The 26,781-nt window shown below is 31.1% G+C and overlaps 3 protein-coding genes and 9 non-coding genes across 13 annotated transcripts; all 12 read left to right on the top strand.

Moving 5' to 3' along the window:
* Nucleotides 1–1,420: 1,420 nt before the first annotated feature.
* Nucleotides 1,421–1,528, top strand: LOC115701707 (small nucleolar RNA Z266). Its single transcript, XR_004008695.1, has one exon. It is a non-coding gene; the product is annotated as a small nucleolar RNA Z266 (small nucleolar RNA).
* A 609-nt stretch (nt 1,529–2,137) lies between these two features.
* Nucleotides 2,138–2,244, top strand: LOC115701733 (small nucleolar RNA snoR99). Its single transcript, XR_004008720.2, has one exon. It is a non-coding gene; the product is annotated as a small nucleolar RNA snoR99 (small nucleolar RNA).
* A 622-nt stretch (nt 2,245–2,866) lies between these two features.
* On the top strand, nt 2,867–2,972 carry LOC115701706 (small nucleolar RNA Z266). Its single transcript, XR_004008694.1, has one exon. It is a non-coding gene; the product is annotated as a small nucleolar RNA Z266 (small nucleolar RNA).
* A 91-nt stretch (nt 2,973–3,063) lies between these two features.
* Nucleotides 3,064–3,168, top strand: LOC115701704 (small nucleolar RNA Z266). The gene has a single exon (XR_004008692.1). It is a non-coding gene; the product is annotated as a small nucleolar RNA Z266 (small nucleolar RNA).
* An 829-nt stretch (nt 3,169–3,997) lies between these two features.
* LOC115701705 (small nucleolar RNA Z266) lies at nt 3,998–4,102 on the top strand. The gene has a single exon (XR_004008693.1). It is a non-coding gene; the product is annotated as a small nucleolar RNA Z266 (small nucleolar RNA).
* A 477-nt stretch (nt 4,103–4,579) lies between these two features.
* Nucleotides 4,580–4,686, top strand: LOC115701732 (small nucleolar RNA snoR99). Its single transcript, XR_004008719.1, has one exon. It is a non-coding gene; the product is annotated as a small nucleolar RNA snoR99 (small nucleolar RNA).
* Nucleotides 4,687–5,073: 387 nt separating this feature from the next.
* LOC115701701 (small nucleolar RNA Z221/R21b) lies at nt 5,074–5,163 on the top strand. The gene has a single exon (XR_004008689.1). It is a non-coding gene; the product is annotated as a small nucleolar RNA Z221/R21b (small nucleolar RNA).
* A 124-nt stretch (nt 5,164–5,287) lies between these two features.
* LOC115701702 (small nucleolar RNA Z221/R21b) lies at nt 5,288–5,377 on the top strand. The gene has a single exon (XR_004008690.1). It is a non-coding gene; the product is annotated as a small nucleolar RNA Z221/R21b (small nucleolar RNA).
* Nucleotides 5,378–11,272: 5,895 nt separating this feature from the next.
* LOC115700904 (sorting nexin 1) lies at nt 11,273–14,811 on the top strand. Of its 2 annotated transcripts, none has more exons than XM_030628571.2 (11): nt 11,273–11,554; nt 11,728–11,862; nt 12,125–12,260; nt 12,433–12,566; nt 12,731–12,805; nt 13,075–13,234; nt 13,309–13,442; nt 13,587–13,655; nt 13,931–14,010; nt 14,123–14,183; nt 14,264–14,811. In XM_030628571.2, exons 1-11 carry the CDS (start codon nt 11,543–11,545, stop codon nt 14,477–14,479), a joined length of 1,212 nt encoding a protein of 403 aa, XP_030484431.1. In that variant the 5' UTR covers nt 11,273–11,542; the 3' UTR covers nt 14,480–14,811. The 2 variants fall into 2 exon arrangements, with proteins under 2 accessions (XP_030484431.1, XP_030484432.1); XM_030628572.2 differs by having other exon boundaries at nt 11,419–11,554; nt 11,731–11,862.
* A 3,299-nt stretch (nt 14,812–18,110) lies between these two features.
* On the top strand, nt 18,111–19,277 carry LOC115698716 (uncharacterized). Its single transcript, XM_030625861.2, has 3 exons — nt 18,111–18,500; nt 18,740–18,793; nt 18,889–19,277. The coding sequence occupies exons 1-3, from the start codon at nt 18,216–18,218 to the stop codon at nt 19,123–19,125; spliced, it is 576 nt and encodes a 191-aa protein (XP_030481721.2). The 5' UTR covers nt 18,111–18,215; the 3' UTR covers nt 19,126–19,277.
* On the top strand, nt 18,616–18,689 carry TRNAN-GUU (transfer RNA asparagine (anticodon GUU)). The gene has a single exon. It is a non-coding gene; the product is annotated as a tRNA-Asn (tRNA).
* A 2,694-nt stretch (nt 19,278–21,971) lies between the features above and the next one.
* On the top strand, nt 21,972–24,914 carry LOC115701039 (protein ORANGE-LIKE, chloroplastic). Its single transcript, XM_030628722.2, has 8 exons — nt 21,972–22,490; nt 22,576–22,693; nt 22,804–22,923; nt 23,834–23,920; nt 24,011–24,087; nt 24,186–24,313; nt 24,456–24,592; nt 24,671–24,914. The coding sequence occupies exons 1-8, from the start codon at nt 22,318–22,320 to the stop codon at nt 24,746–24,748; spliced, it is 918 nt and encodes a 305-aa protein (XP_030484582.1). The 5' UTR covers nt 21,972–22,317; the 3' UTR covers nt 24,749–24,914.
* The last annotated feature ends 1,867 nt before the right edge of the window (nt 24,915–26,781 follow it).

Genomic DNA, 26,781 nt, shown 5'->3' with positions numbered 1-26,781 from the left:
GAAAATAAAGTAACTAATATAGAATGGAGATGGAATATTTTACGTGGTTCATGTGTTAATTAACCCTAGTCTACGAGTCCCTTGTATTTAGCTGACGACCCTTGATGTATTACAATGTGATTTTACAAGCTCAAGAACTTTAGCTTCTTGCTATAGTGTTTTATCACTTTCTAGTTTTCTAACCCTCAGATTCTAATCCCTTGCATGAAGGTATAAAATGGTATTTATAGGCTAGGAATTGGGTTCGGGTATACTCGTGAACCGCTAGGGTTTCTATGTAAATAGGCCCACTAATTAGGTAAATACATAAAATACATGACTATAGACCTACTAGCAGAAGTCCATCTCATGGGGCAAAGGCGTTCCATAAGCTTCGGGACCATGCAATCCTTAATAGATGTTAAATGCACACCGCATATATGTATTGTAGTGTCAAGTTTGTGTCATTTGACAAAAGGGAGGTTTCCTATTGGTGGTGCGTGCACTCTTATGCTTTGGCACAGGGAAAACCCTGGTTCGGTGGGACAGGGTGTGAGAGGGCAGCCACATCATCCTATACTAGGCTTCTGAGGTGCCTTTTGGGGTACCCTTTTTGGACGCATGCCAACGCTTGTCCAGAAAGCTTCGACTGGTCCAACCAGTTCTTGGACCCAGATAAGTCTCGTCTTGGAGTCGAGTCCTCTGGGCTTTGGATGGGTGTGTGGGTCGGACCTCTCCTCACGGAAAGGCTTTTAGCTAGACCATACTGTGCATTATGGCATTTGTTTGTTACCGTTGAAAACATTGTTTTTTTTTTTTTTTTTTTTTTTTTTTTTTTTTTTCATGGGGCATTATATATATAGAAACGTGGGAGCTGCTATATGAAACCCTAACTCTTAGGTCTCTCAGCCGCCTTTGTCTCAGACCAGACCAGTGAGGCTCTTTCTCTTTCTTCCTCACCCAACACTCCTTTGGTGTTGTTGAAATCTATTTTCATTTACCCAGAAATGGATTCTCATCCTACGTCTTCTTATTCCTTCTTCTTCATTTATTTTGAGTTAATAATGCTCTTTGTTAAGCGCGGCCCTTAAGATCGCCTTCCTCAATAACCATGGAAGCGTGTCGAGTCATAGCTGCGCAATAGCAATATGTTTATTTGGGCAAGTCTCTCAAGGGTTTTCCTCGAGAAACCTTCCCAATTTTCCCACCTTAAATATTTTCTTTGGGCATTTTCCTTGTACTTTTGGATCTGAAAATTTTCCATTTTCCAAACCCTATTTGCCACTGGTGTATTTTCCAGTGTCTTATATGTGTTTTTGGCTAATGGGAATTTCAGGTCTTTAAAGTTAATGCCTCTTATTTTAAAGTGGTAACATTTTGTTTCTAACACCAATTTAAATATACATTTCTAGTGGTCTGTTAATTTTGTTTCTTTGGGTTTGGCTTTTGCAAGAATGATGATTCAATTAGATGTGTGAAAATGAGCTTAAAAACTCCTTTTTTGAACTCAAAACATTTGAGGCATTTGGAACTGTCTGACTTGCTTGCCACAAAACTCACTTTGAACCCTGTTTGTTTTGGTTGCTGTGTTAATTTTAATTTCATTAATCCAAACTCAATGGCTTATGATAAGCAAAATCTTAAGAATGAAATTGACATTTTGTACCTAAAATCTCTGTTGTTTTTTGAAACATTAAAAAACACAGCTTTACTGAAATGGAATATTAGTCTTAGGTGTTGGCGTAAGATACCATCAACAATAAGGCTAAGATTCAAGACAAAGAGGGTACTTGTGTCGATTCTATATTTCTGCTCAATGCCTATATTTTATGTTTCTTTTGCTGAAATCAAGCTTAACACGTTGAGTTGAAACTTTGAACTAGTATTCCTCCTGACTAGCAACGTTTGGTTTTTTGTTAAAAGTAGTTTCAGGATATACGTACATTGGCCGATTACAACATCTAAAATGTTCAGCTATTTCTCTTAGAAATACCAACCAGTAAGTTAATTTTTAATTGATTATTGGCTCGAAAGTACAATCAGGAGAAAATGATAAGCAGGAAGTATGTTCTTTAGCTGTTTGATTGCCTTTTAACCTGTTTGTAGTGTTTTTTCACTTCTTGTATAACGGGACAATCTTAGCTTTTTTTGCTGCATTGTGCAAATGAGGTTATACTTGTTCCCAACATTGAACTTTCCATTCTATTAACTTTGTCAGCTGTGTTTTTTTTTTCTTTGCAGTTGATTTTCATGGATGGTACATTATATACTAGTTTAATTCTGTTTGTGTATTGAATCTGGATGTGAATTCACTATTATATGAATTCCATTGTTTGATAGCCTTCTTTTCTTTGTATTCATACGTTGGCTATATCTCTAGGAGTTTTTAACTCATAATGGTTTAATCATCCTGTGTCTGGTAAGTGGGTATTGTTGTGATTGGACAAGATTGACGAAACAATCTAATTTGTGAAGGTGAAGTTCTGATTCATTTTTGTTCATTGTTTTTTCTTAAGTAATAAATTTGTTAAGCACGGCCCTTAGGATCCCCTTCCTCATCCATGGAAGCGTGTTGAGTCATAGCTGTGCAAGAGTAATATTCTAATTTGGGAGTGTCTTTTAAGGGTTCTCCTTTTGAGGCCTTCCCAGTTTTCCCACTTTAAATTTCTTCATCAGGCATATATCCTTCTACTTTGATCTGATTTGTTACCATTTGTCTAACTTTACTGGCCACTAGTTTATTTTCTATTGTGTCCTTGGTTTGGCTAATGGGATTTTAGGTCACTTTAGTTTCATGGAATGCCTTTTATTTTGAAATGGTAACATTTGTACCGATATTTTAGATTGTTTTTCAAATGATTTGTCAAATTTGATTTGTTGGGCTTGGATTTGGCAAGAATGATGATTCAATTAGATGTGTGAAAAGGAGGATAACAACTCCTTTTATGAACTCAAAACATTTGAGGCATTTGGAACTGTCTGACTTGCTGGTGCTGCATCACATATATTACTCTCTGGTTACATTTTCCTACCAATATTTTAGATTTTTTCAAATGATTTGTAATTTTGATTTGTTTTGTTTGGAATTGGCAAGAATGATGATTCAATTAGATGTGTGAAAAGGAGAATAAAAACTCCTTTTATGAACTCAAACATTTGAGGCATTTGGAACTGTCTGACTTGCTTGCAGCTGCACCACATGTTATGGATCTAGTCTTTTTATTGGTCACAAACCTTTACTCTGAAATGCATGTCTAATTTTCCTCTGAAGAGATTGTACTTGTTCCCTATTCAACTTTGAACTTTCTAGTGCTTGTTATCATTTCTTGAATGGCATGGCACACCTTGTACATGTTTGCTTCTATTTTCTTTTCAATTCTTTCCATTATATCTATATGTCTCCTAGAGATGTCTCTTTGCACCATACTGTGTACTAGTTCTGAATTTTTCCATTGTGTGAACCATTTTGGCCTGTAGTTTTTATGTTTTATTTTTTTTAGATTAAGTCCTAGTTGCTCATCATATATTAGCATAATTGCTCATTGCAAATGGAAACAAAACGTTGAACCCTTTTTTGCTAGTAAATTTCATCAGAGGGCATCTTGGTTTCCTAAATCAATTTCCATTTTTCCAAGTTTGTCAATTGTACTTGTGTGCAGTTGAACTTTTGTGTTGGTACATCATTTAATTATTTGGGATGGTGTTTTTGTTTTTGGTCTTTGTTAAGTGTGGCCCTTAAGATTGCCTTCCTCAATAAGCATGGAAGCGTGTCGAGTCATAGCTGCGTTATAGCACTATGTTAATTTGGTGAAGTTTTATTGGTTTTCCTTGTGAAACCTTCCAATTTTTCACACCTTAAATATATCATTCTTTGGGCATTTTTTTGTAATTTGAGATGTGAAAATTTTCCATTTCCAAAACCATATTTGCCACAGTTTATTTTCTAGTTTCTTATATAGGTGTTTTTGGCTATTGGGATTGGGATTTATTATTATTGATTTGGTTTTGTTGTGTTTGGCTTTTGCAAGAATGATGATTCAATTAGATGGGTGAAAAGGAGCATAAAAACTCCTTTTATGAACTCAAATATTTGAGGCATTTGGAACTGTCTGACTTGCAGCAACACCCGCTTTGTTTTGGTTACTATATAGTGTGTTTATTGTACATTAAAAACATAGCTTGACTGAAATAAAATACTAATTCTTGTCCCTTATCTTTCTAAGTGATAAGTCATTGGTTTAAGATACCATCGACGACTTGCAGCAACACCCGCTTTGTTTTGGTTACTATATAGTGTTGTTTATTGTACATTAAAAACATAGCTTGACTGAAATAAAATACTAATTCTTGTCCCTTATCTTTCTAAGTGATAAGTCATTGGTTTAAGATACCATCGACGATGTCAATTGTCAAGGCTAAGATCCAAGACAAAGAAGGTACTTTTGTTGATTCTGTATTTCTGCTCATCAAGGTCAATCTTAACTTTGAAAACTCAGAAAATTTAGTTGTTAAAGAGTTTTTTCCGCCTTCTCTTCTTGCTGGTTTTGAACACAGAATCAACCTAATACAACGGGACAATCTTAGCTTTTTTTGCTGCATTGTGCAAATGAGGTTATACTTGTTCCCAACATTAAATTTTCCATTCTATTAACTTTGTCAGCTGTGCTTTTTTCTTCTTTTCAGTTGATTTTCATGAATGGTACATCATACACATCCATCACCATTATATCTATTTCATATTTCTCGTGGGGTTAGCCCTTTTCATGAATGAAGAAGTTCAACTCCATTGGCTTGTAGTTTTTTTGCTTTGTTTTCACATGTTGGCTATATCTAGGATTCTTTTGACTTGGAATGGTTTGATCATAGTTTCTAGTGAGGAAGATTGAAGAAACAATTTGGTGTGTTAAGGTAAACTTCTCATTCATTTTTTGTAAAGTAATAATTTTTGTTAAGCACGGCCCTTAGGATCACATTCTCGTGGATCTCTTCAACCCTTACTAATCTTTCTTGTTATTTCTCATATTTTGTTGATTTTAATTTTCTCGTTTGTTATTTTTCATTAGTGTAAGTGAAATTTGTTTTTTTAATTTGGATTGGCAATGATGAGAGATTGAGAATGTCATGCACCACTCTGATTTAATTCTGTGCTGAGACTCTCCTACTACCCATTATTTTCTGATGCCTCTCTTCAAACCCCTAATCTTTATATGGTTATCTATTTTTTCTCCTGTTTGGGTGATTTTCATTTTCTCGATTTGTTATTTTTCATTATTGTGCAAGTGAAATTTGTTTTTTTTTTAGTTTCGATTGGCAATGATGAGAGATTGAGAATGTCATGCACCACTCTGATTTAATCTTGTGCTGAGAGTCTCCTACTACCCATTATTTTCTGATGCCTTTCTATAAATACTTATCAATTTCATGTCACAAATGCTAGTAGTTAGTTGCACATGGAAACAAATTGTTGAACCCTTTTTTGCTAGTATAATTTGCATCTGAGGGCATCTTGGTTTCCTAAACCAATCTCCATTTTTCAAGTTTGTCAATTGTACTTTTGTCGTGTGCAGTTGAACTTTTGCTTTGGTACATCAGAACGCGCAACTCTAGGAAAGAGTATATGAACCAACTCTTGATTCGAGCAGCCCCTACCTAGTAAAATCGAATCTCACAGCTTCTCCACAGGGTTACTATCCATGCATAACCAATTTGACTCCCAAATCGGGGCCTTAGATTGGCGATTAGGGAGCCACATCAAGTTATCCCACAAATTGCATAGTATCCCATACCTCTTGCCACAGGGTACGCTGAGGTAGGTAAGGAGCTTGGCCAGGAGTGGACCCATCACCTTTATAGTATTTAGACAACAATATCCTGGTCCACAACATCATGACTCGAAGCCAACATCCATCCAAGTTTGGCAAAGAGATGAAAATTCATTCAAATATCCAAAACGCCCAAGTAGGGGTGTCCAAAAAATTTGACAAACTGTCAACTTAAATAAAATGTCTAAATTAAATCGAATAAATTGGCAAAAAATACAAGAATAACCTAACTAAAAATCTAAAACGCTTAATAAATAAATGATGTGGGTTGAATAAACTAATTTATGTACTTTTACTAAAACTATAATATAATACATAAATTACGGTTAGTAGCTAAATTATTTTACATGTATAATTTGTATTTTATAGTGTTTAACTAAAAATTTAGATTTTATAGTTGATAATTTTAATTATATTTGAACATTGAAGTTATTATTTAAAATTTACACTTAAAATATATGTTTATTATTTTAAAGGCTGTTTAATAATTGGGAAATTTTAGGCAAAAGTTTCAAAAAGTTCAGTTTGACTTTAATAGTTCTTAAGGTCATGCTTTTTATTTGTATAACTGAGTTGTTTACTTTTTTAAAATTACCATGTGTTAAAATATTATTGGTCTAAATTATTATTTTAGTTTTTAAAAATATAAATAAATAAATTATTTAAAAATAATTTTTTTTTTAATTTTTTTTATTTTATTCTTCATCTTCTTCTTATCCCTAACCCTTTAGCCTCCACATTCTTGGGTTCACCACCAGAACAACACCACCACCATGACTATGACCATGGCTATGACTTTGTCGCGAGCCCTAATTTGCGATGGGATCGGAGTACGGCGATTGAGGTTATGTGGCTGTTGCACTCTGCTCTTTTCCTCCATCTTGGCGAGACCGTATCCGACGATTCTTCCATTGTAGTCTTCGGCTACATAGAGGAGCTCGAGCAGTGAGAGGATGTGGTAGAGTAGTATTCATTTTTAAAGTTTTATGTAGATAAAGATGCTATATTGTTGAGTTTTATTTTGAAGAATTTACATAATAAATTAATTTTTTTTAAAAAAATACATTAATACGAAAAAAAAAAAATTCATTTTTACTCTTTAAATTTTTTTATTTACAAAAATATTTCTTTGTTAAATTTTTATAGTTTATTTATAGTTGTATTGTAGTTGTCATAAAGTTATTTTTTTTTATTGATTTTAAGTTGTTTTTTTTTTTATACTTTTTGAGCAAAATGTATTTTTGTAATTTAAAATTTTGTAAACGTATTTTTATAATAAAAAATTTTAAGTTGTAAAATTATAAATAAAATATAAAAATAGTATTTTTGAAAATTCTTCTTTTATTTTTATACAATATATTGATTTTCAACATTTATGTATATCATTAAGTTGAGTCAATTTCCTCCAGTCAATTTTTTATAAACTAAATTTTCAATATGTTAATTTTGAGTATTTTATTTTCACCTCATAAAATTAATATTTTTTTATTAAGATATATTCTGTCATTTGTATTTTTTTACCAAAAACATGTGGCAAATCGAGAGTTAGCGATAGGCCCGCACATAAGACATAATAAATGGATATTAACGCCTTGATTCTGGTAGGCATTCAAGAGATGTGTCAGCATCCAAAAGTGAACAAAGATCCTGGAAGGGTTCCCAAAGTTGAGTCACAACTTTGGCCTCCAAGAGAATGATAACCTCCTGAACCATTTAGCATCAGCGAGTCATCCATACCCCTAACACATCTCCCAAGACAGAACATTGTAAATGACTCTTTCAACACAGATGACAAAATGAACTCGCCTTAAAAAATGGGATGCTTTATAGGGATTTGACCCATACTTTTTCTGACATTGTGTGCCCCCATAAACGTTCAGTGACGACTACTCCTTACTTTGTCCCATCAGTCGCGAACACGCCCAGTATTGTCTCTCCAAATTTCTACTTCAAATCCCACCTAATACACTCATTGTAAAATATCATTTCTTGTACATAGAAAAAAGGCTATATAGAGCATAGAGGTAAAGGAAGGATGTGCCAAATAACCTAGGATATCCCACACCTTAGCCTATAGATAGAGAAGAATGCAAAAAGAATGAGATTGGGAAATTTTTTCTTAAAAGAAAAGAGAGGAAAAAGACCCTATTATAATATCAATATTACACATAAATTCAAGTAATTCATGGACTAAGGCTAATTAACACATGAATCGCATAAAGATTTCTTCTTCTATTTATAATCAATTTTCATAAAAGAAGATTAAGTAATTCCCGAAAATCTTGACCAATATTTTAGTACTTTCATTGAAAATTGTACGAAACATTCACTAACACAAACCTTTTGTCGCAATGGTGATGACGAGAAACAACCAGCAACCTCCCCACTACGTGATCTTTAAGAAAGTCCAAAAGAAGAGATAACATCCCGAGTGAAAGGAGAAGACGGTGATACTAATGATCCAGATTACTCGAGAGACGATCCCCAAAGACTGTGAGGAAGACTAATGTAAATATGCAAAATTGAAAACATGAGATATTTATGCCGCAAATATCTTTTTTTAATCTTACATATTTTCATTTTTGTCCCTATAAATTTTTTTAGGTGATTAGCAGCGAAACTCTTTATGTTTTAATTTTTAAACACTTAACCTCTTGATCTTATTTTTTGGTGGCAGGACTCCATTAACTTCACTTTTGTTTGTAAATTTGAGATGTCAGTTCAATTTTATTGTTAAATCTCAACTGGAACTGTGCACACATGTATACACACGACACTATAATCTCGAAGCCAATGATATCTTCCATTAAAGTGGAGTCTACAAAAAAAAAATCTCAAAACCAATAAAAACATATCATGAATATACAGGTGTACACATGGATGATTTATTTGGCATTTAAGAGTAAAATTTAATTGACACATTAAAATTGCAAACAAAAGTAAAGTTAAAGAGGTATTGGCACAAAAAAAAAAATATTAAGAGTTAAGTTTATAAAATTAAAACATAATCGAGTTTCCTCGCTAAATTTTTTTATTTTTTTCTTTATTATGTGAAATTTTCCGTAATAAAATTTATATTTTTTATTTTTATTTATCTTATAAAAATTATATTTTCATTAATACTCTTTTAGCAAAAAAAAAATCCCCTAAAATATGTGGTTGACACTACCGTTAATTGGGAGTAATATTCAAATCTATCACCTAAATGCAAATTTGACTGAAATCGGGTAGAAAAAATAGTAAAAATATTATTTTAAGAATAATAGTTTCTCTTCTCTGAATTACAATTTTTGTAGAATTTTGCTTTGTGTACACCATTGAACTATACAAATTATTAAAAATGTGTTCCTTCAACTGCATTACATTTATTTTTAAAACAATTTGTTATGTGACTATAAATCACAAATATACAAATAAATATATAAATATTAAACATTGTTGAAATTTATTAGTACTAAACATATAAATATCAACTCTAAAAATATTAGGGAAATTTGATTTTCTATACTTAGAAAATCAAAAAATTTGATTTCTAAACCAATAATTTAAACCCTAAAAAAACTATACCTTTTTTTTCAAAACCCCAAAAATACCCCCAAACTAAAACTATCTCTCTTTCTCTCTCTATCTAGCCGGTCCCAAGAATCCCACACCCCAGGTCCGATGGTCGGACCATGGGGTCCGATGGGGTCCGACCAATCGGACCCATCGGACCCCAAGGTCCGACCATCGGACCTCTCTCTTCCTGCTCTCTCAAATCGCGGGGAAAAAAAAATAAAAAAAAATAAATAAATAAAAGCCGGTCGGACCTTCGGGTCTGATGGGTCCGATGGTCGGACCCATCGGACCCGAAGGTCCGACCATCGGACCTCTTTCTTCCTCTCTCTCCAAAATCGCAGAAAAAAAAAAAATTAAAAAGACGGTCGGACCTTGGGGGTCCGATGGTCGGACCCATCGGACCCCCAAGGTCCAACCATCGGACCTCTGTCTTCTTCCCTCTCTCAAATCGCAGGAAAAAAAAAAAAATTTCAGAGACTGGGGTTGCTCTTTCGGGTTGGGGTTGGGGTCGGAGGGGTTGGGGTCGTGGTCGACGGGGGTGAGGGTGGTGATCGGCGTTGGGGTTGACGTGGGTGGGTGAGGGTGGTTCGGGTGAGGGTGGGCGGTTGGGGTGAGATAGAGGGAGAGAGAGATGGTGCAGAGAGAGAATATTGTGAGGGGGGTATTTTTGGGGTTTTGAAAAAAAAGGAATAGTTTTTTTAGGTTTTAAATTTTTTGTTTAGGGAAAAAAATTTTTGATTTTCTAAGTATAGAAAATCAAATTTCCCAAATATTAATGCATACATTTAGAATCTAATTTTTGTCAATTTTTTTTATGAACTCTTAAACTGCACATATTGACTATACACATGAATATGAATTTGGGCAGAATTTTAATAAATGCAAAATCTGTTACCCATATCTTCCAGTCTTTTTATTCCTATTTATGAATCAAGATCCCTTATTAAAAACTAGTGTTATTGTGTTAAATTAATTAAAAATTTGATATATCAACTAATCTAATTTATATTAAATATGTTAATAATTTTTGTTGACTCAATTAAAGATTTAATTTTTTCCTAAATAAAAAATTAATTGACGTGTCAAATTTTAATTAGTGCAACACAATATGAGATACAATTTTTTAACAAGAGATCTTTTATAGACATCACTTTTGGTTACCAGCTCTCATATGTGAGTGAGATTATGAGTTAATGTGTATAATGGCCACATTGTACATATTTGAGATAATATAAATTACTTAGCCAATATGCATCTCCATTTTCTCCATGTAATTGAGTTGTTTAACTAATTAAATTATTGTTAGTCGAGATAATTGTTCTAATTCATTCCCTCAATAATAAATATATAATCGAGCTGGTCAGATGTAATTTTCTCAATAATATTAAAATACCTTAATTTATAAACATTACGATCATTGTTGGATTATACTTTATTAATGTTATAAACATTACCATCATTGTTGGATTATACTTTATTAATGTTTCGGAATTATTTTATGAAGAACCATGCTAAATAAGTTAACTATGAGATGTGTCATGCTATCCAAGATGATCATTTACTACTTGGTAAATTGGGTATAACATTCATGCTAAATTAATAGTATGCAACCAAACTTGTGCTATATATATTTTGAATAGATTTTTTAATAAAAAATAAATAAAAGGTAAAAGTCTACAAGATTCAATAATATTATGAAAACATACTTTTAATTCTTTTATTAATTTAACTTACATTTTGGTGAGTAAAAATTTCCATACAAGAATGACAATCATGGTAACAAAACTATTAAGGGAACTAATTTCATTCTCATATTTATTGAATGAATGAATAATTAAATCAATTCCTTGCTCACTAAAAATAATATTCTCACAAATGTATTCCCTTCACAATTGATGATTAATAATTAGAACTAGTTACATAATTGCATTTATGTTCTTAAGAAAATAAATAAAAAACTATGATTTAGTACATGGGAGTGAGTGTAAAGCAAAACTATGTACTGAGAGAGGAGAGAGATCTCATTGGTCAAGATACCACGTGTCAGCCTGTTATTCGTCCACTTTATGTCATTCTAAGGAAACTCAAAAGCTCTGCAACTATGATTTTGATTATTTTCCGATTTAAATCAAAAATCTTCTCAATTTTTAATCTTCTTCTTCTTCTCATCTCCCGAACCCGCCATGAATTCCTTGGTAATTACAGTTTTGCCACTGCCTTCTCTGTCTGTCTTTTTTTTTTTGGGTCTCTTCTTTGTTGAATTCATAGTTGGGTTTCATTTATATTTCGGTGTCAGTAATTTTTATGTGAATTGTTTTTGGTTTTTTGATTTTTAATTTCTGTAATTTTGGTGTGACTAATGGAGCAGCAGAGAAGTGTATCGGGCTCATCTCAGAGCCCTAGATCTCCGTCTTCGCAGCCGTTCCTTTCAGTCTCGGTCACTGATCCAGTCAAATTGGGCAATGGAGTCCAGGCTTACATATCCTACCGAGTCATCACCAAGGTATTATTATTGATTCAGTTCTGTTTCTGGTTTCTGTAATTGGATTAGGGTTTTGCTTTTTGTTTTTTTGGGGCTAGAAAATGCGGTGTGCACTTTTGATCATTCGTTTTTCTTGCTTTGGTATGAAGACTATTATGAATAGGGTTAATGGGTTTTGTATAATGATCTGTCTGCCTAGCATTGTTAGGTTTTTTAAGCTCAGAGTTGAATTAGAATGAAATATGAATGATGATGGTTTAAAAGGTGGGATTTTGTTTGACAGACAAATTTACCTGAATATCAAGGGCCTGAGAAGATCGTTATCAGGCGTTATAGTGATTTCGTTTGGTTGCGTGATCGTCTCTTTGAGAAGTACAAGGGAGTATTTATTCCTCCTCTTCCTGAGAAAAGTGCTGTAGGTAGCAACATATTCCTTTTCTTGTCTCGTTTTTGTAACAAACAATACAATGCATTTATTATCCTTTGAAAATTGAAAATCCATCGATTTTGATGATATAGAATCGTGGTTTGAAGTTCAAACTACTTCAAAGTGACTAGGGGACTAAGACTAATTTCGCTCACTCTATGCAGAGAAGTTTCGTTTCAGTGCTGAGTTTATTGAATTGAGGCGCCAAGGGTTGGATATATTCATCAATCGAATAGCTTCACACAATGAACTTCAGCAAAGTGATGATCTTAGAACCTTCTTACAGGCAGATGAAGAGGTAGTTAAAAACTTTGAAAATGCCTCATGATTTCTTTCTTAAAGATTAATATCATCCATAGGGTGTATGTGCATCTAACCTTATTAACAAGAGATAATATTTCTGATTTTGTAAAAGACACTGACCAATAATTTTTCTGATACATTTATGTGATTCTTATTTAGACAATGGAAAGGTTGAGATCTCAAGACACTGGGATCTTTAAGAAGAGGCCAGCTGATTTCTTGCAAATCATTAAGGTACTTTGAACTCATTATGATGGTCTTTAGCAAATTTCGTAAACTGCAAAAATGCATTAAATATTCATGGGGATAGTGTTAACTTTTGTCCTAGAAGTAATTTTAGAAATTTCTCTTATAGACATTGGAGTATTGGACTGTACTGTACATAATGTCTGTTTACTGATACACCTCAACTACAAAACTTAGTAGCTCACTGTGGTAGACTAATATGAAATCATTCTTTTGGACTTTCAATTTGATGAGAGAAATTTATTTTCATCTGGCAGGATGTACAAACTAAAATGAGTGATGTAGTTCTTGGAAAGGAGAAGCCAGTGGAAGAGTCAAATGCTGAGTATGAAAAGTTGAAACATTATATCTTTGAGCTTGAAAATCATGTTGCCGAAGCACAGAAGCATGCATACCGTCTTGTAAAAAGACATCGAGGTACTGGAAATGTGAAAGCATTGATTTAAGCAGCTGCCATCAGTTCAAACTCTTAACTTTCTTTGTCTATGTAGAGTATGGGCAATCTCTGTCAGAATTAGGAAAGTCATTCAAGCTTTTGGGTGCTTGCGAAAGTAATGATGTTGGTAAGGCATTTTGTGATCTTGGTGCAAAATCAGAAGCAATATCAATCAAGCTGCAAAAGGAGGTAGGCTTTTAAAGTGAAGTTAACAATCTGTTCATGTGTAGTATGTATTGTGTCTTTGTTCGTGTATTTTCCCTAAGGGCTGGGCTTATTTGGATTAATGAGTTTGCTTTGTTGGCACTGCCATTTGCATTCTTTCTCTTGCAGGCTCAACATCTGTTAATGAATTTCGAAGAACCCTTGAAAGATTATGTTCGTGCTGTACAATCTATTAAGGTGAATTTGGTTTCTATCTTGTTTGACATTTATGGTCTACGTAGCTAACTCTTGATCTAGCAGAAATTGTGTTCTAATGTAATTAACTCTGAATCTACCAAAATTATTGGAAACTTCTTTTCCTTGTTATCACGTAATCATAGATACATGCACAGTTTGGGTTAATTTTGGATGCATAACATTGATGCAAGTGGAAGAAGTAAAGCATATGTTACTGTGGATGATTTCCAATCACTCAACTCTGCACTTCTATTTTACTTTGTTCTGTTAAACAGGCCACAATTGCAGAGAGAGCAAATGCCTTCAAGCAACACTGCGAACTTGCTGAAACAATTAGGTTGAAGGAGATAGCTTTGTAAGTGTCCGGTTACCTCCACCCCTTTTCTCATCTCTATTTACCTCTTCGGTAATTTTATGCTGTTAAGTGGGGACAACTCATTATTACTGATTTTCTTATTGGTTTTCAGAGACAAACTAATGCTTACACGATCTGAGAGGGTTGGAGAAGCTGAACATGAGTACAAGGAGGCAAGTCAGCCTATCTTATCAGTGATTTGTTTACAAATTATATGAATTTTTATGTGACTGAATTTGGCTTTGTGATGCAGTTAAAGGCTGCCAGTGAGGAAGCAACAACAAGATACGAGACAATCGTTCGAAGAATGAATGAAGAGATGGTGCGGTTTCAGGATGAGAAAACAAACGACATAGGGATCGCTTTCCATGAATTCGCCAAAGGACAGGCACGTCTGGCGAATGCATTTGCTGATGCTTGGCGAAGTCTCCTTCCCAAACTTGACGCATGTTCACTCGACACCTCGTAGTCAATGAAGAAGGAAAGTTGCTACATACATTTCCGCAGTTGACAAGAATGGCAAGGCAGGCTCTTGATCTGCAAACACTTGGGCATTCAGGAATCAGGAGTATTGTTATGCTATTCTAATGTAGTATGAATGGGTTTTTTTTCTCTTTTTTTTTCTGTTCTTTTATTTATTTTACTTGTACAAATTCAAATTAATTTAGGTGATAGTTGAGTTTATGTTTTGAAAGATTATATGTGCGGAGTAAACTGTCAATAAAACTCAAAACATGTGTATCTCACACATTAATTTTTCCATTTTCAATTTATTGAAGTCTCTTTATTTCTTTTTTGAAAGTCAATTTATTGAAATCTTAACTCCACCATGTTATGCCCAAGTTTATTTTCAAATTTACAATATTAGAAGGTTTGACATTGTTTAGTAGGGGCCAAGAAATAAATTTGAAGAGCATTACTATTATGTATAATGGAACCTGGTTAGTAATTTTCTAGAATATTAAATTAAAGGGTGACTATTCAATGGTTACATTTTTATTGTAACCATATGGTATATTTTTCTTTAACCTGTAATATCAGTTTACTAATAGGTAGACTTTCTTTTTTTAGATTTAATTAATTGTAATTAACTATTTTCTTAAAATAATTAATTAAATAGACATTCCTTTTTTAGAATTATTTAATTATAATTAACTATTTTCTTAAAATAATTAATTAAATATTTAATAAGACCTCTTTTAGTAATTAATATTTATATTTAAATCGTTACTTGAATTATTTTAATAATTAAGCCATTTAATACTATTTTGGACCCTTTGTTTTACAAAAGTTACCAACTGGACCCTGTGTTTTGTTAAATGACAAAATGGATCCTGTATTTTCTAAAATAGTACAAATAGGGCCCTGAATTGATTTTTTGTCAAAATAAAGTTTAATTATAATCCGATCTAAAAGTGTTATGACAAAACTGTTTACATTTTTTGTATCTGTTCGTATTAAGCATTGTCTTCAAGTTGGTTGTATTAAAAAAAAAATTGTCAAAAATTAAGCTCAGGGTCCTATTTTTACTATTTTAAAAAATACATGGTCTATTTTGTCATTTAACAAAATACAGGGTCCAATCTGTAACTTTTGCAAAACACAGGGTCTAAAATGGTATTTATTTACAAAAAAAATTATTTTTTTTTACAAAAATTAAACTTCTTTTGACACAAATTAAAATTCTCTTCTTATGATAAATTTTCAAATAATTGATTATTTTTAAATGATATTTAATTATTTTGTTACAATTATATGAACTAAGTATGAGGCCTCAAGCTAATCAATCGATAACAAGTGCAGCCATTTTTTTTCTAAAAAATCCTTCAACTTATTTCATTTTGTACTTTTTAAATATTTAAATAAAAAAAATTAAATAATTATGTGTAATAATTTAAAATTAAGATTACAAGAATAATAAAATTTAAATTATGAAATTATATGTGTATAATTTTAAATTATAAAAAACTTTGCTATAAAATTTTAAATAACTTAAGTATAAAAAAATAAATTGCTAAAAGATCCTTGTATAGTAATAAATTGCAAAAAATTAATTAATAATTATAATTAATTTAATTTTAAAATATAATTAATCTTAATTAAAGTTTTATAAGGAAATAAATGATTAGGTTACTTTCAGGTTACAAGTTATTTTTTATTTATTTTTATTTAATTTTCAAATTAATCACAACCATTAAATAATAATCCAATGGCTTAAAAAAATGTAACCATGATGGTTACAATAAAAATGTAACCATTGAAACCTCTTCCTAAATTAAATTATATGAAATATGATATTAAATTACTATAATATAATATCTCCTTAATTTCTGTTTTATAGATTAATCTTTCATTAAGTTTGTCCTTCGCATAGTTGGTATCTTTGATTGATAGCCATTAATAAGTGTGATTGTTTATGTATCTTTTAGTTGAAGGTGCTATTAATTTTTCTTTATTAAATACGGGTCAAGTTTTTTGACACGAGCCGAGAAGACACGACCACGATTAGGCATGAAGAAATATGGGTTTGGGCATGATATGGTACAATGTTACAAATTGGCACGATACGACACAAGAAACACGAAAAACACATCACGTAAGTATGAATAGACTAGCCCGAAAGACACGACACGCGACAAGTCTAAAATGTAAAACACGACATATTAAAAATCGTATAATTTATTAATTTAATTAAAATAAAAATAATAATAATAATAATACTTAAATATAAGGAGAATTACCTTATAAATATATTTTTTATTTTTTTAAATTTACGGTTTAAATTGTTCCGGTGGTTTCTATGTGGGTTGCTATGTGAATTTTGGTTACTGTTAAGAATCATGGGGTTCCATCTCAAAACCAATTGGCAATGAGTGGAGTAGCCCATGTTCTTATATATGGCTCACTTCTCTACAATATTCCCCCTCAAGATGGTGGCTATTTTTTTGCTCACCCAATCTTGAACCGTATCAGAATAGACATGGTCACTATCTATATAGGTGCAGATTGGATATGATCACTTGCCCGCAAGGGATATGACTCTGATACCATGTTAAGAATCATGGGGTTCCATCTCAAAACCAGATTTAACTTGTTCCGTTAGTTGCTATATAGGTTACTACGTGGATTTTCGTTAAAAAACTATTTAAAGTGTAAAAATAAAAAAATTTCTAAATATAATACTGAAGATTATAATTTTTAATTAAAACTATTAAAAATGAAAAACTAAGATTATATATTAATTTATTCAAAGGTGTGATATAAAAATTTGAGTATTTATAAATAAATATTTAAATTTTAATGATGCTAATAATTTTTTTATATGATTATCTCTAAAATATTATTGAAAAGTAGAAATTACACAATATATGAGAAAATTATAACAGTTTACCTTTTTATGGCAAAAATAAATAATACCATGAGATTATGAGTTTTTTTTTTTTACACATTTATATGGAATTTTTTATGCTATATGTTTGTAAAAAAAAGATGAAAATCTCATATTTTTAAAACAATAATAAGTTTCGTCAGAAAATTCACCGACGCCGAAAAAATTAAAGTCACCGAAAAAGTTACCGGAAAAAGTCACCAGAATTAGATATTTCAAATATAAATAAAAATAGAACCGATTCTATAACATAATGAATAAAAATAATCATACAAAATAACTCAAACCGGTTATAATTAAAATATGACCGGTTATAATTAAAATATAATACATGCATGTAAAAAATAATACCTGCATGTAATAAATTATATGTGATTTAGTTATTTATAGAAATTTTCATCTACCTTTTAAAAAAAAGAGCATTTTCATTTTTACACTTCAAAATATATATATATTTTTTGTATTTTTACGAAATTCTACATAGAAAAATCGTATAGAAACTCCTATTGTATCTAGCGCTGCAACCACTTTAAAAACTCAAACCGTAAATTTAAAAAAAAAAAAAATTAAAAAAATACTATACGGGAGTAATTACTTAAAAAAAAAATTAATCCAAATTTAAATTAATTTATTTTTTTTAAATAGAGAGAGAGAGAGAGAGAGAGAGAGAGAGAGAGAGAGAGAGAGAGAGAGAGAAAGTCTATCCTATCCGTTTAAATTATGAGCTTCGTTTTGTAGCCAGCCATTTTCCATTAAGAGAAATAAATAATTTTGAAGCCTAAATCCCAATCTGCGTACGTAGTGAAGCAGTGTAGCCATGGCCATTGCAGCCGTGAAGTCACTGCTGTACTCTGCACGTGTGGATTCTCATCCTCAGCTCTCTCGTCCTCTTCCTCAGCCATTGGTATTCTTCAATTGGGAAAACAAAAATTCGTTCTTGAAGCTCAGCGAACAGTCCCGCCGAACCTACCACCTAACGAAGAAGATGGTCGCCAAGGCTTCATCGACTCAAAACAACGACCCTGAAGATGGAGTCTCTTTGGGAACCATGAAATTGCCCACCGACACCGATTTCCAGAGGTTTGAACTTCTGCTCTTTCAGGTGGGTCGTCACTTATTTACTTGCATTTAATAAAATAAAATTAAATTAAAATTAAAAATACATAATTATTATTGAGTAGACTATTTATTATTAAAATGAATAACACAAATAAGAAGCTGGAATAGCTCAGATGGTTAGAGCGTGTGGCTGTTAACCACAAGGTCGGAGGTTCGACCCCTTCTTCTAGCGATTTTTTAATTTTTTAATTTCATATATTTTTTCTCATTTTACAAATACAGTGGGCCAACAGTCTATGCCAAGGAGCTAATTTGCCACTTCCTGTACCTTTGAAGGTAATAATCAAGGATCATCCATCAATTATAAATTGTTTATGGATAAGTTAAGCAGCTTATGTTGATTTAAAATTTTTTGTTTTGGGGGAGGAAAGATTGATAAAATTGCTGGTGGAGCTAGACTGGGGTTCATTACAATTGAGGATGGTGGTAAAACAGAGGTACTTGTGTACATTGATTGTCTGGTATTTCCAGCTACTGAGAGTTCAGGACCACTGTTTAGAGCCATAAGAAATGGACCCAAGAAAGATCAAGCTCCACCTGGGGAGCCAAGAATAATGAGAAGTCTTCTTCAGGCACTTCAAAAATCTGTTGAAATAGCTAGACTTTGAACTTTACATTTACAATCACTTTTCTTCTCTTTCATCTACTACTACTACTACATCAACACTTCTAAGTCTTGTAATTTTTTTTTCTTTTTCACTGTTGAACAATTGTATCCTATTTTTTTATATATATATATATATATATGGGTTATTCTATAGTAGGTGCTTTAGCTTTTTCCTCATAGCATAGGGTAATAAATTAGACCAATCACAAACTAAAGAACATAAACTGTATTGAAATTACGGTGGAGTGTCTGTATGTTATTTATATATATTTAATACTTTAATCAATTAAATATTTTGTACAATTTAGCACTTATTTTCATAGAGGAAAATTAATATCCAGAAATTCATACCATTTCAATAAAAAGTTGATGAAGAAATTCATCAAGAATCTCATAATAAATTTATATAAATCTTTTATCAAATACACTAAAATCTACTCAATTAAAATGCACCCTACCTCCATATTGCCATTAGATATAAAAGCAATAGCCGAAAAAGTTTCCCTATGAGTAGAGAATTTATGCTAAGTTCTACTATAATCTTGCCCTATATATAAGGATTATCTATGGTGGGACTGGGGCGGCTTGTTTTTACCCTATTGTATAAGGAATTTTTTTAATCAAATATGAAATAGTGACTTTCATTTCACTGTAATACAATAAACTCTATTGTAGAAAATTATTTTATTTATTTTATCATTTTCATGAATATTTATTTTGTTTTTCTTTTGAAGTTAAATTTTGAAAAATAAATTATTAGAGCAGAGAAGATTAAAAAAAATAATTCTTAAATGTGCGCCTCTTGTACAATTTTTTTTTTCATATTTTGTTTCTAAATTTAAATATTTAAATCTAAAAAAGCATGTTGTTAATTTTTTGAAAATAGAAAAGGGATTATTTTCATATTTTTACAGATTTTAATTTTTTTTTTTAAATACGGAGTGTTGTTGTGTTCATCTAATCCAATCCGCATTATTTTGCTTATAGTGTATCCGATTCGCACTAAGTGCGGATTTCATATTTTGGATCCAATCCAATTCGCACAATAGCTCAAATTCAATCTAATTCAATCAGAAAAAATACAGATTGAATCAGTTATTTTAGATCGGTTATTTTTCAATATTAAATTATTTAATATTTATAAAAAAAAACATTTTTTTCACATAACTATATTGCTATTTTATGTGTCTAACAACAAATTAAAATAAATAAAATAACAAATAACAAATTCAAAGGAAAAAAAATTATATATAAAATATTTAATTTTATTTTAAATTGTATGTAGAAAATATATATATAAAAATGGAATATACATTTAATCTATTAAGTTTTGAAATATATGTGTATTATATGTGTTAGATTTTTTTAATTACTATTTATTTTATATTAAAATTTTAATTGTATAAAAAAATTAAACTATTTTTTAAAAAAATAATAATAATTTAAATCAAAAATTAATATTTTTTTTTATAAATTATTAATATTATTTTATTTTTTTAAAATAAATATTAAATATTATTATAATGTATAAAGTTTTAATTGTATACAAGCAGTCTTATCGTAAGAGTATACATCTTATATCATAATAACCACACGATCTAAAATGAATGGTTAAAAAAAGTACCCTACTGATAGGGAACTTTTGCTAGGTCCTACCATAGTCTTGCCCTATATATATATATATATATTATCAGCTATTCAGCTTAAATTACTAACCAATGCTACTACTATAGTCTACCTACTAATCTATATTACAAAAGGTGCAAACTTTTGATCTGATTATGTTGCACCATTTAATAGAATGAAATAGAATAGAATGAAGAAGAAACAATCTATATTCTGTACTTTTATTTGATTGCATATTATCATTTTAATAGAATGATTTTTTTACTATTTTAGTAGAATGAATGACTATTATATTTGAAATAGAAGAAAAAACTATTCGAATGCATAATGATAAAAAATTAAATAAATTTTTTTATCAATTTCTTTTACGGATTTTAAATTTTAGAGGAGTTAATGCTAAGGGGCAGTGGTACTTAGCACTTTTTTATGTATTGATATTACTATTGATCCAACTAAATATTGGGTCTCATATAACATAATATAATGTTAAAAGGTACCAATAGTGCCTAGCATCCTCTTATGTGTTAATATTGCTATTAGTCTAATTAAGTATCGAGTCCCATATAATTTAATATAATAACTTTTAAGGAATATCGTCGGCCAATCGCAAGACGACATGTCTAGAGGAGGTGCTAGGCACTACTGATGTCTAATAGCAATGCTCATATAATATCTTTTAGAGAGTATCGCTACCTAATCACAAGACGGTATGTCTATAAGTGCTAGACACCACTAATACACATTAATAATACTCTAAATTTTAATGTCAAATTACAAAACTTATGTAGTTTGGGACCAAATGGACAAATGTTAAAAAATTTACTTTTCTTTTGTTTATATGACAAATAGAAGAGAAATCAATGTGCAATTCAATATCACGTCAATATGCTATTGGAGTTATGCTCTAAATAAATTGTACCATAAAGCATTAGAATTCTAGTAAACCTACTTTATTTGATTTTTCATTTGTCTTATACTCATTGTACTACTCTATTCATTTGAACTCATTTATAGGAGTAATGATAGTAGCACCCACAAATGTGATTGGTTTAAAATATTAACATAAATAAGAATCTCATTATTTTATATTTAGACCAAGGGTTTGTTTGGACCGAAAATAATGTGATCTTCCTTGATTTCCATTATCGTTCTCATTGTCATTCTTATTATTTTTATTATTATATCTCTTTCCACTTCCACCCATATCACTACCAAGACACATGACACATGTCACTCAAAACCAACACACAGTTAATCTCAACAAACATTTCTTTTATCAAACTTAACAAAAACAAATTACTCTACTAATATAGTACACCGAACACTGAACATAGAATTCAACGTTAACCGAACAACAAAACAGTTGGCGTATACAAACGGTGACACGTGGCAGTTACCCACTAGTCTCATCTCATCCTTTTCTGTCTTTAGCTAAGGAAAAATTCATAAGATGCTCCTAGAATGTCTTCCTAAGATTCCACGATCTAATACCAAAACCCCTCTCTTCTCTCGGCTCTTTGATGATGAGTAGTAAAAGATAGGAGAGAAGATAAGGAAGAAGCTAAAAATGGCTGCTTTCTCTCTCCAATCTCCTTCTTTCTCTCCAAACTGCAATAAATTCAGAACCCACCAACATGGCCACCCAACAAGACCTCTGTCCCTAACCTTACCACGTTCTCGAGTTATATGTTCCTCAATCAATTCCAAGGACGATACTCTTGGTGGCGATAACTTCTCCAGGTTTAGTTTGGTTAAAACTTGTCTCCCTAAGCCTTATTTTGAAGAATTTTGTTTTGGGCTTAATTGTAATGTTTTTATTTTTCAGTAATTTTTGCATCATAGAAGGACCAGAGACAGTTCAGGATTTTGTTCAAATGCAATTACAGGAAATTCAGGAAAATATTAAGAGCCGGCGGAACAAGATTTTTCTTCTTATGGAAGAGGTCAATATTAAATCTAACACTTTCATTTCATTTGATTTTTTTCTTCGAAATACATCAATGTATTAGTATTGTTTACTTAATTTTGGTAATTTTGTGTGATGATTTATTAGGTGAGGAGATTAAGAGTACAACAGCGGATTAAGAGCATCAATGAAATTGATGAGGAAGACATTGAAGAGGCATATGAGATGCCTGATATTCCTTCCTCCATTCCCTTTCTCCCTGATGTGGTGAGTTTAGTGGAATTGGCTTATTCTGCTTAATAATAAGCTTGAATTAATTTATATTTTTGGGATATTTGCAGCATAACTACGAAAAGTTTTAAGTTTATAATTGGAAGGAACCCGTTAATTTTTTAGGTGCAAAACTAACTTAAGCTCTTTTTAATAGTGTATTAATAAAAAAAGGTAATTAGAATTTTTGTCCCTGAATGTATTAAATCATGTCCCTGAACTTTCAAGGTCGTTAAAGATTTTTAAGAACTATTGAGATTGTTAAATTTAAGAATTTTTTTCTAACTTTAGTATGAAAAGTTTAACATTGATGGGGGCTTGATTTAATACATGTTAAAGTTTGAGGGGCATGATTTGGTAGATATTAATGTCTAGGGAGCATGATTTAGTTCATAGATAATCACAAAATTAGTAAAATTGAATAAATTTGGACAAATATCCTTAAATTCAACAATATCAATAGTTCAGAGAAAATTTTTAACAGAAAAAAAAAAAAATTCAAAGAGCATGATATGGTACATGTCAAAGTTCGGGAGTAAAAATCTTAATTAGCCTAATAAAAAATATGTATTAATCGTGTTCTTATACGTGTGTAGACAAACTCATAAACAAAACCTGTTAGGAGAAAATTAGACAGAATTACACTTTTAATACTATTGGGGAGAAAAGAAACCAATAGGTCCCTACTGGTTATAAACCCAAAAAATTTGGTAGTTATGCTGCAAATCTTTCTTTATATTTCTTTTATTTTCTGAAAGAAGAAATCTTATGTGTATTTGGTGCTTGACTATGGAGTTGCATATGCATTAATTATCTTGTTTATTTGTTTTGGAAAAAGAAAAGGAATAGAAAGAGTGTAGTAATGGAGGTCTCTGATTTTTGACTAGGCTTGTATATGATTTTGTAGACACCAAAGACATTGAAGCAGCTTTACTTGACCAGTTTATCGTTTGTTTCTGGTATAATTGTGTTTGGAGGACTTATTGCACCAACTGTAAGTTCTTAATCTAGTAACCATAAGTAAAAGGTTTTTCAGTCTTTAGGATGGTGTAGTGTTTCCTCAACTGGGATTTTTTCTTGGCAGTTAGAACTAAAACTAGGCTTAGGAGGCACCTCATATGAAGATTTCATTCGCAGTATGCACTTACCTATGCAATTAAGGTATTCTACTCTTTCTTTTTTCCTTTCACTTTTTCCAAAATGGAAATCAGAACTTTTGGCTAGCATCCTAAACTTTTCTTCGTACTCACTGGATTCAGTCAGGTTGATCCGATTGTAGCATCCTTTTCTGGTGGGGCTGTGGGTGTCATTTCAGCGCTGATGTTAATCGAAGCCAACAATGTCGAACAGCAAGAGAAGAAAAGATGCAAATATTGCAATGGAACTGGTTTGTGCTTTTGTCAATAATCATTGTTATGGTGATTTCAACATTGTTTGAAGGGTTCATGAATGATATACATCATACAATTTTGTAAAGCTTTAGAAATCTTTTATTCTTATTGAGATTTTGCATAATCATGCATGTACAGGATACTTGGCCTGTGCTAGATGTTCAGCAAGTGGTGTGTGTGTGAAAGTTGAGCCCATATTAACATCTAACATATCTGACCGCCCTCTGCAAGTGCCGGCAACACAAAGGTGTTTAAATTGCTCCGGTGCAGGAAAGGTACAAAAATCATGGTCCTTTCTTTATCCTCACTAATTGACCTTTGCTTCATTAAGTGATTGATCATCTTGTTTATAGGTTATGTGCCCTACCTGTCTGTGCACTGGAATGGTAATGGCAAGTGAGCATGATCCCCGGATTGACCCTTTTGACTAACTACTTACCAATGTGAGCTTTTCTTTGTAGTGTTCACTTATTTTTCTTCCTTATGTTGATTTAGTAGCTCTATCAATGTACATTTTTATGTTCCCTACTTCTCACTCCAAACAGACATTGAAAATTGAATCTTGGATGTAAAAGTAAAAGGCTGTTTCTTGGTTTATATAGTGATTTTGTTACATGGGATAATTTGTTTTTGTTTCTTTTTAATTCTCAAAATAAAAATTTGATTAAGAAAAGTAAAATGATCTGGTTGTTGTTTAAACAGTTTACGAGGTCTTATCAGGATGTACTGCAGATATTAACTTTGTTTTATTCAAATTATTTCCCTCACTCCAGGTTTTATAACCATATCAAAAAAAGAAACTAATGAAGAAACTAAGGAGGCGTTTGGTTGGGAGGAATGAAAATATAGGAATAGGAATGGGAATGGAAATGGGAATAAGAATGGAATGGAATAAAATTTAAAATGCATAAAAATAATTGATAAAAAAATAATTAAATTTTTTTTCTTGTTACATTGGAATGATCATTCCTTCTTTTTAAAAATGGAATAGCATTCTACCAAAATGGTGGAAAGAGCATTCCATTGGAATGTCATTCCAATACTTTAAAATGCAACCAAACAAAGGAATGGAATGAAAATTATTTCCTTTCCATTCCATTCCATTTCATTACCTCCAACCAAACGCTACCTAATAAAGAAGTTCATAATTCATAAAATCTATTTCTGGATTGCGTTTTCGTAGTTAGTGGGATTTGAACCTTTATCCTCTAATCTATTTGTCATCTACCTTAATCATTACACCAAGCTTACTATTTTGTCTATAAATATCATATTTTAATACAAATATATGTTGTAACTAATTAAAATACATATATATTTTTTTCCTAATTTTCGTCCCCTCGCTACTATATGGGTTCGCTCCTTTATATACCCGTATAAAAGTCCCACATCTTTTGACTCTCTTTTTCTAATCATGAGATATATGTATATAATGATGATTATTATACAATATTAAAATGTAAATATCCCAATATTTGTTAATGTTGATCAATTGGTAATTGAGAAAGAAGGAAGAGTGTAATAGCGATTAAGTGCTGTTACTGTCATGTCAGGTTTTCTAAAAGATTGTTGGAATTAATTTGTAAAGGGAGGTTAAAACTCTTGAAGAGATAATACTGTAAATCAAATGCCATTGTAAGAATAACATTTCAATTAATGCATAATACTGGAAATCATTAAAAATAGGGTTTATTTATCATGAAACTTGAGTTGGAATTGACTTAAATGATATAAATGAAAATTAACTATAAAACATTTGATGATATACAAGGTGGCATACTAGTTGTATCCTACAATTGTAATCAATCAGCTCAAATATGGTGGGTGTGGTTTTAATCTTAAGGAAAAAAAAATCCTATATTTTTTAAAACGCTTAATTTAGTTTTAAATAGGGATGAAAAATGTACTTTGGGTATTGAGTTCCGCGGGTACTCGCTCCCATTAAGAATTTCCCGCTTAAATGGGAAATGAGGTGTGAATGAAAATAATTTTGTATCTACAAATATTAAACGGGTGGAGATGGAGATAATACCCTCGCACTGACGGGGACTCATTTATTTTTTTTATTTTATAATATTATTTTTAATTATTATACATTATCTTAAGGGAAATTTAAAAAAATACTCATTTTTAATGTTTTATTTACAATTTTACAGTTAAAAGTTTTTAATTATAAAAATACGCTCGTAAAATTTTAAAATTATAAAAATACACTTTGTTTAGCAAAAAGTGAAAAGACAACGAGATCAACTTCACAACAACTACAAATAAACTATAAAATAACAAAAATTACCAGGAAAAATAACTTCATAACAATTATAAATAAACTATAAAACAACCAAAAAATGTTTATTATTTTTACTGAAGAGATATTTTTATCAATAAAAATATTTTCATGTTGATGTATTTTTGTAATTTTTTTTTTTAAAAAAAATTGATCTATTATGTAAATTTGTCTTATCTT

Source organism: Cannabis sativa, chromosome 8 (assembly GCF_029168945.1).
Source record: "Cannabis sativa cultivar Pink pepper isolate KNU-18-1 chromosome 8, ASM2916894v1, whole genome shotgun sequence".
In the NCBI taxonomy this organism is placed as follows: domain Eukaryota; kingdom Viridiplantae; phylum Streptophyta; class Magnoliopsida; order Rosales; family Cannabaceae; genus Cannabis; species Cannabis sativa.
Note: the sequence above shows the minus strand (reverse complement) of the source record. Positions and strands in the feature narration are given on the sequence as shown.

Coding starts and splice junctions, on each gene's coding strand:
- LOC115701039 (XM_030628722.2), top strand. CDS start 22,318: ATGGCTGCTTTCTCTCTCCAATCTCCTTCTTTCTCTCCAAACTGCAAT. Junction 22,491..22,575: donor GGTGGCGATAACTTCTCCAG/GTTTAGTTTGGT, acceptor TTTATTTTTCAG/TAATTTTTGCATCATAGAAG. Junction 23,921..24,010: donor GAGGACTTATTGCACCAACT/GTAAGTTCTTAA, acceptor TTTTCTTGGCAG/TTAGAACTAAAACTAGGCTT.
- LOC115700904 (XM_030628571.2), top strand. Junction 12,567..12,730: donor TCTTACAGGCAGATGAAGAG/GTAGTTAAAAAC, acceptor ATTCTTATTTAG/ACAATGGAAAGGTTGAGATC. Junction 13,656..13,930: donor GTGCTGTACAATCTATTAAG/GTGAATTTGGTT, acceptor TCTGTTAAACAG/GCCACAATTGCAGAGAGAGC.
- LOC115698716 (XM_030625861.2), top strand. CDS start 18,216: ATGGCCATTGCAGCCGTGAAGTCACTGCTGTACTCTGCACGTGTGGAT. Junction 18,501..18,739: donor TTGAACTTCTGCTCTTTCAG/GTGGGTCGTCAC, acceptor TTACAAATACAG/TGGGCCAACAGTCTATGCCA. Junction 18,794..18,888: donor CACTTCCTGTACCTTTGAAG/GTAATAATCAAG, acceptor GGGGGAGGAAAG/ATTGATAAAATTGCTGGTGG.